This window comes from Gymnodraco acuticeps, unplaced genomic scaffold (genome assembly GCF_902827175.1).
Source record: "Gymnodraco acuticeps unplaced genomic scaffold, fGymAcu1.1, whole genome shotgun sequence".
Classification (NCBI taxonomy): Eukaryota; Metazoa; Chordata; class Actinopteri; order Perciformes; family Bathydraconidae; genus Gymnodraco; species Gymnodraco acuticeps.
Window position 1 is genome coordinate 839,047 of NW_022990391.1, and position 16,065 is coordinate 855,111.

Consider the following 16,065-nt stretch of genomic DNA (forward strand, 5'->3'; position numbering starts at 1 on the left):
AAAACGCTTGTAAGACGGATGTAGGGGAAAAAGGAGAGTATGTGCGTAATTGGTGTCCAATGGATAATGGGCTGCAACAGGCTTATAAAGTCATTCTGAAAGACTTTTCATTTCCATCATTAAAGGGTCTGAAGAGGGATCCTGATGCATTCAGCAGTATAAGATTGATCCGAAACACGAGAAATAGAAATACTTTTTAATTTGAAGGTTCATCACAGGCATAATCGTAAACAAGATATTTAAAAATGCAGATTTCATTATCGTCGCCATACTCTCCCGTCTGTCATGCGCTGTGTCACTCACACTCTCTCACACACATTTACTTACACACCAGAGACTAAACACACACAAAAAAAGTGACTTGAGACTCTGCTGCATTAAAATACAATCCACCATGGATTCACTGCCGCACGCACGCACACACACACACACACACACACAGAGAAAGAAAGGTCTGCATCGGGGGCTGTGTTGCTGTGGTAACTTCTACCTGGACAAAGAAGTGATCCTGAGAAAGGCAAAGAACAAACCATTAGTTTGATGAACAGACGTGTTCACCTCGTGTTATTGAAGCAACAATTAAAGGAAAGGTATTTTAGTAGCTCCTAATTCATCTACGCGTTTACTCGGTCATGATCTGTCTGTCTGCACATAAAAGATCCAAAACACGCTCTTTCCGCTCATCTTATTTGTGCTTGCCCAACCAAAGCCCCCCCAGGTGACACTGTAACTCACTGTAGCTTGTCCTGTAGCAGCTCCAGCCTCTGTCGGTCCACGTAGCGCGAGAAGAGGGAGAGCAGGTTGGGAGGGGTGAAGAGGGGAGGGGACAGAGATGAGGGGGGGACGCTGAGCAACTCCCTCGTCACAGAGAACACCAACTCAGTCCTGGATCAATGGCAAGCAGCAACAACAGAGACACATACTTTGTGAGTGTGAAGAAAAGACGAGGAGGAAACATAACGGCAGGGGAGCAGGGACACGTTGGAGAAAAAGGGTTACATCATCAACTCCACATCTTACCATCGATTGTCGTCCATGAGCTGACAGTTGGAGTCAGAGCTTTGCATCCTCTCTCCTTCACTCAGGATCAGATAGAGCAGCGTCACACCAAACTGAACCCAAACAAACACAAGAGTTGTGTATGTGACGGGTACATGTCATTCATTATTTTGAGATTTGAAATCGCAAGGTCATAACAAATGTTTTTTTAAAAGACGTTTTTATACAAATAAATGTCTTATTTTCAGATTTAAAAAACGCCTTTAAAAAGGATCAGCAGGACCCTTCCTGCAAACAGCGGAATATCAAAAGTCATTCATGCAGAAACATACTTCATTGTTTGTTTAGGTTATTATTTAGATCTGTGCGTGCAGCTGAAATGTTTAAATTGTTAGATTTCGCTTTTGCCTCTGGCTTTAGTTGAATGCTACGTTTGTGGGCACTGAAAGCACTTAAAACAGAAGCGGTACTTGTACTTCAATTATTATGAATACTCATGTCAATGTGATATTTCTGTTTCTATTAAAGCATTAGCGAAAATTCAAAAAGATCAGAGGCCTGTACGACGAACCTAACCTAACCTGGATATGTTTGAGTTACCTGGTTGGCCTAATCCAGAACATACACGCTCTCGCTAAACTGTACTACGACGCTGGCTATCAACTCGTTCACTCAAGCCAGCCGTGTCCTATCTAGTTAGGTGCGCGTTCACATGAAAGGGGTGGTATCTGGAGCATTCGACCAATCACAAACATGGAGAAGCGTACTGACAGCGCAGCGTCATACTTCCTGAATGAAAAGTCAACTATAATATTAGACATATGAAGAAGTTAAACTTTAAACATCCATGACTTAAACACTTGATCCAGGATCAAAGCCACAGAGCTGCACCTGCAAGGTGAATACAGCTGGTAACAGAACAAGTGTTTGAATGCGTACATTAACAGGTTTATGATATCACTGCCCCGTCTAAAACACCATCTGACTTTAATTACATTACAAGTGAGTTTTAAGAGCAATGGGACGTTCTTTCCTCCGGAGCGTCACGTGAAGCCACGTCCGTTTGTGATGACGCTGCACAGCTGATCGTCTGACAGCAGCTCTGTCCCCGTTATTTCCACAAACACCCCCGCCTCTGTTAGTACACATTTACTGACACAAACATTTGTATCATCTGTTGTAGACTCAAATACATTAAATAAAATAAGAACTCATTCTCAAAAAAGATAAACGGCATTTTTAAAATGTATAAACGAACAATTGTTCGTTTATACATTTTAAGAATGGCGAACTTTTGATTAATATTGATTAGATTGCACAATAGAAATAAAATAATTGAGAGAAGAAAAATAGATATGTTATCTATCAAAACCCAGTTAGATTAACATTCATTGGATTGCACACTTTGTTTGTTTGTGTGGATATGTAGCACATTAACATTTTAATAGCACTTAATGACTGACTGAATGGAAATGACAATAAATGAAAATGTAAAACGAAAAAGCGATCATGAAAATGTTTCCAATAAATGAATAAAATGATTTGTGACCACTTTGTTGTTCAGATATATCACATATTTGTAACTAAATGAAACATGAATTGAAACAAAACACGGTATAAACTGAGGAGTGACTCTCGTGAGTTTCATGTATTTTCTTCACTCCGCTGGGAAACTGCTCTCATGTCAAGAAGCATCAGATCAGTGCATGCACTGCCTCGTCCAATCAGTGAGCGATACACAGTAAGGGGGCAGGGCGAGTATCTGAGGATTTCATCGGAGGATGGTCTGGTGGTTCCTCGGTTATAGCTCCTCCATTATCGCTCCTCGCTCCTCCGGCAGAAATAAGAGCCATGGGATGGTACTCAAGATGGCGCAGGCAAATCAACTTCCGGTGAGACCGAGGAGCGAGGAAATGAAAATAGTCGATGTGTGCATGTAAGCCTCCACCACTCGCCGAAAGTTCAGACCGAGTCAAAGCTATTACAAACGCCAAGTATCCTTATGCTGCCATGTTAGCAAAGCGCTACCTGGCTGTGCTACCTCTGTCCCTAGAGAGGGTGTTCTCCACAGCAGGAGACATTGTTAGTGCCAGCAGATCTGCCCTTTCAGCAAGCAATGTGGACAAGTTCATCTTTCTTTAAACAACATGAAAATACAATGACAAGCAAGTCCTAATGTCAAGCTGGCTGCTTAGGTACTAGTACAGTACAAATACAGATTATTTCAGTTCATGGAAATGCTGCACCTTAATGTTTATTTTATTATATTTATTTGAGTGAATACATTATTCACAGTTTAATAATATAAAAAAATATATATATATTTTATGTTTTGTGATAATTTACGTACCGAACCGAAATGTTTGTGAACCGTTACACCCCTAGTTGCTTAAAATAATACTTCTGCATACAGTATGTGACACTGTGAGTGTTGCACGGCCAGATACGGCTCAGCTGACTCAGATAAGAAAATATGATACATTATGAAGTGATATGCCGCGGACTGTACTTAATGTTACTCTGATCCGGTTACTTATGTTGTGGCAGATATTTAAGTAAGCTTTCTTAACGCTAATGTTATAATAGTCAGATTGCTCTGAAGGTGGAGGTGATATTCTATTAATGTTCACGTTCAAACAGTCGGTGATTTTTGCCGGCCGTCTTTCCTGCGACGGCAGTATTTCTGTATTTCCTTTCTCCTGTAATATGACTTGATCGCTTTAAACTCCGCACACTGAGCTCTGATTGGTCAGCAGGCAGTGCTTTCACTGAGTTGATCTCTTAGCCTGCAACCTAACCTGCTCCGGAGCAGGTTAGCCGCACAGCATAAGTTACCATGGAGATCTAGCCCGCTAAAAAGAGAACCAGCGTCGTAGGACCGGAAACCCAGAGTTTTCCCTGAAGTTAGCCGCTAAGAGAACATCCGGCTTCGTCGTACAGGCCTCTGGTGTCATTATGGTGTATTGAACACAGGGTGTACCTTGTTGTGCAGTACTGAGGCCAGCTGGCCCTCGCTGCCCTGCAGCTCCTGGAGCAGGTCAGTGAGGGCGGAGCTGCACAGAGACTGGATCACTGCGGCAACCGGCTCCACCAACCAGCACAGCACCTGAAGAAGAGCGGGGACCAAGGATGAAGCTCCAAGCATTTCATAGTATGGCTATGGCACAACTTATTTTCATTCATTTACTCTCTTGATGAGGACGCATCAAAGCCTGGAACATCCTTAATAAAAAGGGGACCTTGATTAATGTAGGGATTACTGACCACTACAGCTGGGTCAGCAGAACATGTCAGAACCTTTCATTTTTAGTCAACATTTATTATTCGACCAACACAAAGCGCTGCCCAGCCAAACTGTGACTGTGCAGCTGTCATAGCACCCAGTCACAATAAACCATCAAAAGCTTGAAATGTTATTATTTTCGTTGATATCGTCCTATTCATTGGTTTTTTGCAGGAAAACTGTCAGAATTATAACAACATTTTATTATAATATTTAAAAAAATCTTAGGATGAATAGTTTTAGTTATGTATTATTTATTTTGTATACGTTTCCTAGAGCTAGTGTTAGGAAGTCATTTTTTATATTGCTGTGAAAACTTTATTTTTACTCTCGAAGAAAACTATTTGCAGAATAGTCATTTTTATTGAATAGTGAGTTCAATGCCTGCAAAACACATGTTCTTCTGTCTGATGGACGAAATTAGAAACCCTGCAATACTGTAGAAAAGCAACTTCTGACATGTTTCAGAATCCACTCGTGTGACATCTTACTACATCGTAGGATGAATCGTAAGAGAGTAATTCACTTTGGGTCCTGAGGCGTTACCTGGTCCTGCTTATCCTTCTTGGCCAAGGCAGGAAGGTTGCGGGAAATCGCCATGACAACGGCGGCAGCCTGGGGTGAAGGTAGGAAGGGGAGGAGCCTGGAGATGAGGCGCTTGCCCTTCCTCACTGACATGATCATTACACACTGCTCATCACTCACTCTAATCAAGAGGAGGAGAAAAAGAATGAGTGAGGAAAGATAGGCTCTCACACACTGCTGTGTAGCAAGAAGAATAAGAACAAGGTTAGTCTACCTGTCGTCCCACTCCTTCTCCCGCAGAGTGTTGCACAGCTGCAGGGTTCGGCTCTTGTGCTGCTCCAGCAGAGCCTCCCTGTCCTCCTCCGGCGCCTGGACAAAACGCTTCTCAAAGTCTTGAACCTCCAGCAGCAAACTGTACATCTGGAGGACAGAGGTAGTTGGAGAGAAAAGAGTGAAACATGTGTATTGAGGATTCAGATGGGTTTGCTGTTGATGAACATCTGTCCTCGTCTTACCTTCTCCACAGTGTAGAGGATCTGTCGCCTCTTATTCCAAACCTGCTTCTCTCTTTTCTCCTGGGGGCAGACAGACACAGAGACAATCAGCACTGAATAAGGTACAGAACTATTCAAACCAGAAAGAGCAGGCGAGCCTTCAGCCCCCCAGATAATGGGGCCTCTAATACTTTTACACAAACAGATTTACCATTGACCAATCATAAGGCTTTCTGTCCATCCGACCAATGGCAGAGCAGCCGCTCCTGCAGCTGCCTCACAGTGCTGTTACTGTGAAGCAGCTTCAGGAGGTATTCAGCTATAAACACTGAATCTCTTCTACGCCATGCCTCATACCGCTAACCTTCAATATAACCTCTTTGCTTCGTCTTATCCTTCTTACTAAAGAGTAGTTGTTTAGTAGTTTTGTAGACTAAAACAGGAACATGCTAACAGACCTCGTCATCGGTGCGACTCGTCACCACGGCATCGATCATCTTGCGAGGGTTGTTGACGCTGGAGACCGTCAGCTTACCCAGAGAGCCTGCAAACTGAACTGCAGAGGCACACATGTCAATATTCTCCAGTATTCTGATGATGATCTATACATCACGTACTATAGGGGGGAGATCATATTCTGGCCTATTACATTGCTTAGTTGAATACTAAATTCTGATTGGTCAATTTGGACATTCAGAGGTCTGCTCTTTTTCCGAATAGCAGATTATTAAGGATAAGGATGCTAAGGATGCTCTAATCAAGGAACCATGTGCAGTCATATCAATGCGCAGAAAGAAGTCCAGTCATTTAAGCCGATGGTACGCAGTGGAATGGTCTCATTTGACTTAGCGAAAGCAATGCAATCATTTTTAAATGAATATTGTTAGTCATTGTTTATTCAGTAAGTAGCAGAGGTGGGGACTCGAGTCACATGACTTGACTCGAGTCAGACTTGAGTCGCATATTTTTGGACTTGATACTTGCTTGACTAACATTGATAAAAGACTTGACTTTGACTTGGTATTCTTGACTTGAGACAGATGACTCAAAAGGACTTTACTTTTTAAAATTAAATATTTGTATTTGTTTTTGTATTGTAGGGAGCCCCTAAAGGGCAATGAAAAAAAAGACACTGTATCTCGTTCGCAAGAGAAAGTTACCGGAGCGCCAAGTAGGAAGAGGAGCACACAGGAGACAACCGTTTCATTGCAGACTGTAATGTTTATGTTGGGAAATGGCAGTGCATACATTATTTTAGATATATTTCGAACTCGGACACTCATTCACTTCATGAAATCGCTACAGCACCAGGAGGCAGCGGGACGTGTAACTCCGCCTCTGAGAAGAGCAGCAACAGCGCCTTCACTGTGTTTACTTTCATTAGAACAGCTAAAGAGCGACCGCTGGCTGCTAAGTTTTAACCACATACACCTCTGCACACACACACACATCAAACTGCCCGATGAATCCCCTACTCGTTTTATGAAGGAGATGTCCGGTCACTAAGGCGCATGATGTGTGTGTGTGTTTTTGTGCTCTGCTCAGCTCTGCTCTGTGTGTGTGTTCGCTGTGGTTGTGTGTGTCCAACAACGGCATTTGTTTTGAAATTACCATGAACAGTACTTCAACTCCATATGTATATGTGGTGGGTGTTCCCAAATGAAAGAAATGTGTTTAATCTTAATGTCGCACTGTCTGCACACAAACACACACATATCATGCACCCTGGTACATACACTATTCCGTTGTATTGGCTTTGATGCAATATTTCTTTGTGCACAGACACAGTTAGGAACACAATGAGACAGTGTCATATGGGAGCACCTTAGACAGACCATGGAGGAATGCTGTGATCCTGCTGAAGGGGAGCCAGGGCAGGAGGCTTAACATGTTGATGTAACATATTTGTGTTGTACTCCTGTTTTCACTTTAGAGCCCTTTTAGAATTGATCGGGGTATAATTTCAGCGCCCCACTCTCCATTGCTGTTTATGTTGAAAATAAAACACAACTTTTCATACCCACAATATTTTAACTGATTTAAATGCGGAAACTGGGGTTATTCATCAGAATTTCGTATGACTTGACTTCTGACTTGCTTCACCTGAGCAATGACTTGACTTGACTCTCAGCACAGTGACTCGGGACTTGCTTGAGAATAGTGGGTTAAGACTTGAGACTTGCTCATGACTTGCACATGTAGGACTTACTCCCACCTCTGGTAAGTAGCCATGTATTAAGTGGGATTATGTGCAGTGAGCCTGCGGCTGCACGTTATCCCTCTGTGTGTTCTCTCATCATTTACCTGGTCTGTAGGTGTGTTCCACCTTGGCGACCTGCGGAGTGATCAGTTTGGTGGTGTGCTCCTTCTTGCTGCTGTCTCTCTCTCTTTCCTGTCGCTTCTCCATCTTTTCATAGTAGTTCTACACACACACACACACACACACACACACACACACACACACACACACACACACACACACACACACACACACACACACACACACACACACACACACACACACACACACACACACACACACACACACACACACACACACACACACACACACACACACACACACACACACACACACACACACACAGGTTTGACAACAAGACTCACTTTCATTGCTTTACTCTTATTTTGCATGCTTCATCCTTTTCCTTTATTCAATATATTCATGCTACCTTTGCTTTCCAAAATAAAATATTCAACTCACTGAAATTGACGTCAGCTTTCACATGCTTTCTTTTAGTTTTCATTAATGATTAGGGATGTAACGATATACCGAATATCGCGGTAAATAAACGTCCCAATACCGTCGTGAGACTGACAAAATCTACCGCGATTTTTTTTTTTTTTTTTTTTAATTGAATTTTTTTTTAATATATATATATATTTTTTTAAAAACACTTTTTTTTGTTTTAAACCTTTATTTAACCAGGTGGTCCCATTGAGATCATCGATCCCTTTTTCAAGAGAGACCTGTCCAACATGGCAGCAAGTAGGTTACAACATGAACATAAAACAACAGAACACAAAAGGACATGGTATTTACAGTGCTACATGTACACACCTAGAGACATTGACAAGTACCAACAGTATATTTATATCTCTGTCAATAAGCCTCACCTTCTTGGCAAAAACTGTATTGTTTTTGAAGTGGTGGAGAGACAATGCACAGTTGACCCACTGCTGTCACCCATGGCCAAAGCATATCTCTCCGTCCCACTGAGGTGGCGTTAGCCTTTTCGCTGTCCGTCATTTTGACAGACAGGATCGTAAAATATCCGTCATAATCCCTTATTACCCGTCGGGTCTGAACAGAGAGAGAGAGCACGCTCGTGAACTGTGAACTGTCAACGGGGGGGGGGGGGGCGGTGTTATGCCGTGTGTGCATGCACCTCGCGGGAGCGCACACAGCGTGAAGCAAAACCTCCCAGACATGTGTTGATCTGTACGGCAAAGTACGGTTTGGAAAGTATATAATTCCTTTTGGAGGGCATGCATAACACCAGAGCCTCGCTGCGGGGAAACGTTGGCGCTGTTCTAGGGCTGTGCGATTATGGCAAAAATCATAATCACGATTATTTGGGTCAATAATTGATATCACGATTATTTTGACGATTATTCATTGACCATTTATTGAACTTTAAAACAAATAATATTTTACCAATAAACAAGATCAACAAATATGTTGGAGCGCACTTCCAAAACCATACTAAACATATATTATTAATATGATAAATAAAAATAAATTAGACCAAAATAATGAAATCAAACATGTTGCAGTGCACTGTCACAACCTACTGAACACTCCTTAACATATAGCCAACATTTTGGTAAAACATATTCAACATATTCCACTCAGTTAAACGTTGAAGGCTGGCCAACCGTCATGGTCCAGAAAGTAACAGGAAATAAATGTTTGAACTACGATTTAAGACCAAATAAAATGTTTAGGCCACCATGACAAATGCTGTAGGGGCTGCTCATGTCATCTCTTAAAGATTGTTCGCTAGAAACACCAGGGCTGTTTACATGGTCTGGTTTCAGAGATGAGCGCAGGCAGGTGACCCTCAGCCACGCCCCGACACATGGGGTGACGCCGGCCAATCACAAAGCTTTGATGCGTTCAAGTGCATTATTCTGGCACAGGAAGATTATGTTACAGCACATAAAACAGAATATTGTTGTTCTATTTTTAGACACATCTCGCGATCGACTGGTTGGGCCCCCTGGGCTAGACCATAGGTCTGTTGTGGTAGCAAAGTAGTCAGCTGAAGCCACACTCTCTCTCAACTTCCCCACGGCATTTGTCATATAGTGCAGGCAGCGCAGACCTGCTGAAATAATACCGAGACGGCAATCGCGTAACGCTTGTCCAACGTGTTGACAAGTTGCTAAAGCCCTGGTTGCTAACTGGGCACATATCTTTAGCGATGTGAAATGTAATGGCAAAGTACTTGCAAATAGTGGAAATAGTTTTACCCTTCTTTTTAACGAGTTGCTGCTCTTGTTCTGACATCTTCGCTCGCGCTGAACATTCACAACACATGTCACTCCCACGTGGCCGAGTGGGCTTTTAGGGAGGGGCGAAAGCGCACCCAGCAAAATAAATCGTATTTTGTCAATTATGCTGTTTTCATAATCGTCGCAAACCATAATCGTAATCGCGATTAAAATACGATTAATTGCACAGCCCTACGCTGTTCCGAGTTTGTTCTAATCTGTCAAAATGACAGACTGCTTTCAGATTATTCCGTCATTGTTAAAGCAACATCAGTACCAAGCGAGAGAGTTTTTTCCAGAGCAGGGGATATTGTAGATGCCCAAACATCCCAGCTTATAAATACCTGGAAATGTGGACATTCTCATATTCCTAAAAACCTGTGTGATGATGCTGAGTGAGTGACTTAGTGAGTTTGAGTTGAGTTACTTGAAAAACTAAAGTGAAACTTGATTTATTTGATTGCAGGGTCTGATTATGAAATGTCCTTGTTTATTTGTGAGATGCAGTGGCACAAAGAAAATGCCTACTTTGTTTGGTAGTACTATAGGTACAAAAACACTGGTTTTCTTGTTCCAGTCTGTTACTGTCACTTTGTTTTTAACACTTTAAAATACTGCTATCCTACTAAAATGCTGTACAAATCAGATGTATTATGTAATAAAGAAACATTTTCAGAGTCAAATTGAAAACAAATTTTTCTTCATTATTCAATATCGCGATAAATACCGTACCGTGGAATTGTTATCGCGATATTATCGTACCGTGAGTTTTTGGTATCGTTACATCCCTCTTATTGATATAGTGCTCAATCATCTATAAAACTGTCTTGTGCTAAAACGTTTTCAGGTTGTTTGTTTATAGAACTGCGTCCCCAGTGAAACCTGTACAAAATGTAAGATTTTTCAGCCCCTGCATGATTGCAGCAAACAGGGTAACTACTGAATAGGAAACTCACCTGATAGTAGTAGTCATCCAGGTAAGGGTCAGTACTTTGCAGCTGCATCATCTGGATCTTGGTAACCCATTCCTTCTCTTTCTGACTCATAAGGTTACTGTAGTGGTCCCTGCTGCGCCGGTCCCCTCCCGTCCTGCCACGGTCCCTACAGGGAGGGAAACACACACACGACATGTCTTTCCTTGTTGGACAGCAGTACTCCTATTGTTCATGTGTTCTGTGTGTACACTCATACACTCTCACTTACACTCCCCGGTTCTGCATGCGCTGCGTGAGCATGCGGCGGTGCTGTGGGTGGAGGTGGGTGGTGTTGTGCCGGATGGGTGGGGTGTGGTTTGGGGGGCAATGGGGGGGCGGCGGGCCCATTCTGTGACCAAGTGGAGGAGGTGGCCCCCCGAAGAAACGGCCTGAACCCCCGCCTGGTAACAAGGGAGGCGCTGGACCGCCACGAGGAAAACCAGCCATCTGAGGTGAGACAGACAAAGTAATGTGACCATTAGTAATGTGATGTAGCAGTCTACCATTGAACAATTACAGGGGCGTGTCTGAAGCTCGACCAACAACCAATCACATGAATCTCCAGCCCCGGACCCACAAACACGTTTTGATTGGCTAGAGCTTGTTCTGGCATATGATTTGATTGGCTGACGCTTCCGTGGAAGCTTGAAAAGTTGAACTTTTCTCAACTTTTGAAGCAAGCAACGGAAGCAAAGCGCCGCGACGGAACCACAATCTCTCTAGGTCGTCCTCAGACAAGCCCTCCATCGTCGCTTCCAGTCATCCCGGTTCTCCATACATCTGGCCAGTTCATTGGTACTTTGTGCTCCTGCGTCGTTCTTGAGTACGTCCACGTATGTTAGTGCGGGACGTCCTCGTGACCGATGCCCGTGTGTTGGTTCCCACAGCACCAATTTGCCGGCTGGCAGCTCTTGATGACTTTGGCAATGTCCTGCTAGTCTCATTCTCCTGGCTGCAATTTTCTCGCTCACCCTTGGTATTCCCTCGTACAGGATGTTGTTGGTTAAATGTACACTCTAGCTGATGTTAAGTACTGCTCGCAACATTCTGGTGTAGCATCCGTCTAGAGACTTTTGCAGGGTTGGCTTCAGGGTCCAGCATTCACTGCCATAGAGGAGAACAGACTCTACCGTTGCATAGAAGAAGCTGAGTTTGATTTGACGGGGGAGGTTGGAGTTCCATACACTGGTCATGCCGTTCAGGGCCCTCCATGCAAGTGCCTTCCTCACCTTAAGATCTTGCTCGGTTGAGTTGACCCATGAGCCCAGGTACTTGAAGTCCTTGACTTCTTTAAGCACAGTGCCTTCTGTTGTTGTCAGAGGTGGATGTTCCGGTAAGATGTTATAGGTAATAACCTCAGTTTTCTTGGCGTTTAGCCTCAGGCCAACCTTGGCACACTCTGACTCCACTCTGTTCAGGAGTTCCTGTGCTTGCTCAACGCTGTCGGAGAGCAGGCTGATGTCGTCCGCATAGTCCAGGTCTGTCAGGACTACTGTGGGGTGTCGTCTCGACCTCCTTGGTGTTAGAGTGAAGCCGAGATCCTGCTCTCGTCCACTGATGGCCTTCCTGAGCGCGTAATCCAGGACCATGATGAAGAGGAAGGGGGCCAGGGTGTCCCCTTGCATTACCCCAGCCAGGATGTCAAACTCCTCGCTGTTGCCATCTGGGGTCACCACCCTGGCCCTTGTTCCTGCGTAGATGGTCTCTATTGCCCGGAGTAAATTGGGAATGCAGTTTGGCAAAGCGCAACGTCACCCCATTCAAAGTGAATGGGAAGCTGCGTTGAAGCTTCAACGCACGCCGCCGTGTGGACGGGCCGTAACAGGTGTCTAAATAAACTACCAAGCTAGCTACTTTGTAATTTCCTTCTTGTCTTGTCCTGTTTATAGTCTTTGTGCAAAGCTGGGCAGAAGATATCATTTTATCTCATTAAGTAGTTCTGAATAATCAGTACAGCTAGGACTCAAACATTTGGATTTTCTCTAAATGTCACTAGTATTGAAGTGAAAAGTAATATACTTCTTCATTTTAATGCTCGATCTGAGGTATGGCAATTCATCTGTGCAGTCTTCAATCAATTGTTCTTGTTTCCAACAAAATGGCATCTCAGTTACTTGACTGTTTTTTTTTAGATGATCTATTGGGATAATTGACTGTCTATAGGCGCGTTCACACCGCAGTACTTTTCCCACTTTAGTTCCGATATAGTTCCGAAATGTTGCGTTCACACCAAAAAGAGCCAGAACTCAAATTAGTTCATGAGAACCTTTTTTACCACCCCTGCTAGAGAGCAGGTACTTTCGTTGGGAGAAAAGGTTCCTATGTCTGATTGGCTGGGCGGATTGCAAACCAAGCCCCGTAAAACTCGCCATTTTATTATCCTCGCATTAGCATTATTAGCATTAGCCCAGCGCACAAACGCAGAGAGAATAACTTTTGACAACACAAAAGAAAACATGGGAGCGGTGGAGATGAGGAGGAGTCGGCGTTCTGGCGATTTACTCGGAAGGCTTCAGTAGAAGCTGCTGGGAAGTCCCAGCAGCTTCTACTGAAGCCAGTCCCCAACTCTGAGGACTTCCGGCCGGGGGACTTCGGGCGGCAGTATACGCCGTGAAGTGGTTTGCGGCCCTGCCAGTAAACCCAGAGCAGAAAGAAGAAGAAGTGACGTCAGTGGCTTCATTTGCCTAATCCACCAACAGGGACTTATTCCGGTTGTGAACGCGATCTGTACTTAGTTCATGAAAACTAAAGAGTTCTCATGACCTAAAGTGGGAAAAGTACTGCGATGTGAACGCGCCTTATGGCACCAACCTGAGAGTTGAGCAGCTGGGCCCGTTGAATCTGAGACAGAACAGGACCCACTCCAGGGGGGAACGGACCGCGGCACAGTGGGGAATTCTGGACAAAAACAGCAAAAATATATTTTCATAGACATGAAAACTGAAAATGGAGGTTGGACTTCAGACTGAATGTTCAAGCTGTTCATGTATATACACTCATGGAATCATTCATGTGTTCACTTCACTTTTGATGCGACATCAAACTTAAAAGCAGCCCTGTGATGTTGTTTGGTTTAATGTGCAAACAAACCGGGGAAATCAGAGGGGGGGGGCGGGTAGAGGAACACTTACAGCTATATTGAGGAGGGTGTTGGGTGACAGACGCTCAGGGAAAGGAGGAGGGTATCTGTGCTGGATCGGGGCTCTCACATGAACCGCCGTGGGATGGTGGATCTAAAAACACATACACACAGCGCAGGGTTAAAAGAGACAAAGCCAACTAGAGGAAAGTAACATCCCAACAGCTGTTCAGCCTACATGATTAACTGACTTTAGTTCCTCTAGTGGTAGTATACAAGAAACACTAGGTTAGATGCTCTATTAAGTGTATTACAAAAAAAAACATTTGGATCCTACCAAAGCCAAATAGCATTCCTTATGTCATTGTAACCTTGGAAATTGTGGAAAGGGGGAATGGTTGAAGGAAATCTGTAAGGAAACACTTCTGTTATTCACCTGATGATTCAGGGCATGGCTCATTGGCTGTTTTGGCGGGGTGCCAATAGGCACTGCCCTCACAGGAGGGGAGCCTATCACAGGGGAAGAAGAGCGTGGAGGTGGGACCCTCTCTGACAAATCCCGTCCTTCATCGCTCCTACCCTGAGGAGGACGTGTAGGAAGGCCTACCTCATTGATTATAGACATTAGTGGACTATCCTGAAGAGGAAGAAGAGGGGGAATAACATATTAGTTAACACTGATGACCTGTCCAAAATCACCACCTTGGTTAAGTCCTTTACGTGCTGAGCATACTGGAAACAGATTGGAGAAATATGTTGTGTTGTGATGGATCATTCCAGACAGTAGAAGAGAACGTTTGAAAAAAAAAAAAAAAGCCGGTGACCCTTACCTCCATGTGTGTAACCATTCCAAGGGTTATACTGACTGGACCAAAACCCATACTGTTCTCCCAGATACTGTGAGAGTTCATCTAGAGAGAATGACAGAAATTTGAATTAACAGTGGAGACATTTTTTATTTCATAACAACAAAGATTAAATAATTGTTACTGCAACAAAAGTTATACAAATATATTTAACAGCATGAAATCAAATCCAGGAAATGATTTCAATCCTAATTCCACAAATAATTAAAACCCCAAACCTGGGCCATAGGAGCAGTTCCTCTACGCAGCAAGTGCTGCTGCTGTTGGTAGCTGAGCATGGAGGAGGGGGGAAGGCCAGGGGGCAGGCCTGGAGAAGAGCACAGCAGATTTTAATAGAAAGAATACACAGAGGGTAAACCCAAGCCCCCAGGAAGTGCGCCGGACTCTGAGGGAAATATTCGTTGTGGCCAAACGGCGGTACTACACTTATGTATCAGTCGCTGGGCCCGGAAAGATTTTTTCCATTGACGAACATTGGGAAAGAGACGTCTGTAAATCGTTGGATAATTTGTTTTGAACTAAATAAACTACCCAGTATGAACGTTTGTATAGCCCTTATTAAAAACATTCGTTCCACAAGTTGTAAAATGTGCTAATAACGTTATTCTGAGAGTTATTTTCCTAGCCATTATGAACGCGGATCTAACCCACGGGACCGCACCGCCCGGCACGTTCATGTTACGTGTTCAGTACTACATGAGTTTTACCTTTACCCATGGATGCACAATAACAACGGATTATATGATTATATGAATACTTTCATGACGTTTCGCTCTCTCAAAAGTTGGCCCATTTTGTCTTCATGCGCCAATGAGCAACTCTCATAGGAAGGAACGAGGCCCCGCCTCGCACGCTGTATCCAGTTCTTATTATACATCCATGGATAAACCACATTGTCAAAAAGTAGCCTAAAAAAAGGGTGTTGTGTCTGAAGGTACATTTGACAAAACACTCTTTTGGATGGCAAACAAAGCTCACCTATTATGCTATATTTGAACAATATATTATAGGGTCATATCTATAAAAACATGTCTCTGGAGTGTTTTGCTCAAAATACCAAACAGATCCCCCTCTATTTCAGCCCTGTTACTAAAGTGCTGATTCTGGGTCTGGCCCTTTAAATGCAACTGAGCTGCTGCTGACCACGCCCCTTTGGAGCGTCCGTCTGCATACAAGCAGTGAGCTCTGTGAAGAGAAGGCTGTCCACCAGCAGAAACTCAGCTAAACAAGAGAGCTATCAAGGTGTTTGACAGAAAGACAAATTCGTACCATTCTTGAAAAACACAATTTCTTGAGTTTTGACAATTTAAATTATTTTAAAAGTATGTGT

General features: G+C 43.6%; 1 protein-coding gene across 1 annotated transcript in view; it reads right to left on the minus strand.

Moving 5' to 3' along the window:
* Positions 1 to 181: 181 nt before the first annotated feature.
* Positions 182 to 16,065, minus strand: part of patl1 (PAT1 homolog 1, processing body mRNA decay factor) — a 21,510-nt gene continuing 5,626 nt past the window's right edge. The window contains exons 5-20 of the mRNA XM_034224524.1: positions 14,954 to 15,042; positions 14,700 to 14,780; positions 14,306 to 14,506; positions 13,922 to 14,023; positions 13,602 to 13,688; positions 11,020 to 11,237; positions 10,773 to 10,917; positions 7,606 to 7,723; positions 5,760 to 5,857; positions 5,323 to 5,382; positions 5,082 to 5,227; positions 4,829 to 4,988; positions 3,980 to 4,105; positions 1,021 to 1,112; positions 736 to 885; positions 182 to 508 (exon numbers count right to left, since the gene is read on the minus strand). Of these exons, the coding sequence (XP_034080415.1) occupies positions 487 to 508; positions 736 to 885; positions 1,021 to 1,112; positions 3,980 to 4,105; positions 4,829 to 4,988; positions 5,082 to 5,227; positions 5,323 to 5,382; positions 5,760 to 5,857; positions 7,606 to 7,723; positions 10,773 to 10,917; positions 11,020 to 11,237; positions 13,602 to 13,688; positions 13,922 to 14,023; positions 14,306 to 14,506; positions 14,700 to 14,780; positions 14,954 to 15,042 (1,895 nt within the window). The 3' untranslated portion in view covers positions 182 to 486. The remainder of the gene's footprint in view (positions 509 to 735; positions 886 to 1,020; positions 1,113 to 3,979; positions 4,106 to 4,828; positions 4,989 to 5,081; positions 5,228 to 5,322; positions 5,383 to 5,759; positions 5,858 to 7,605; positions 7,724 to 10,772; positions 10,918 to 11,019; positions 11,238 to 13,601; positions 13,689 to 13,921; positions 14,024 to 14,305; positions 14,507 to 14,699; positions 14,781 to 14,953; positions 15,043 to 16,065) is intronic.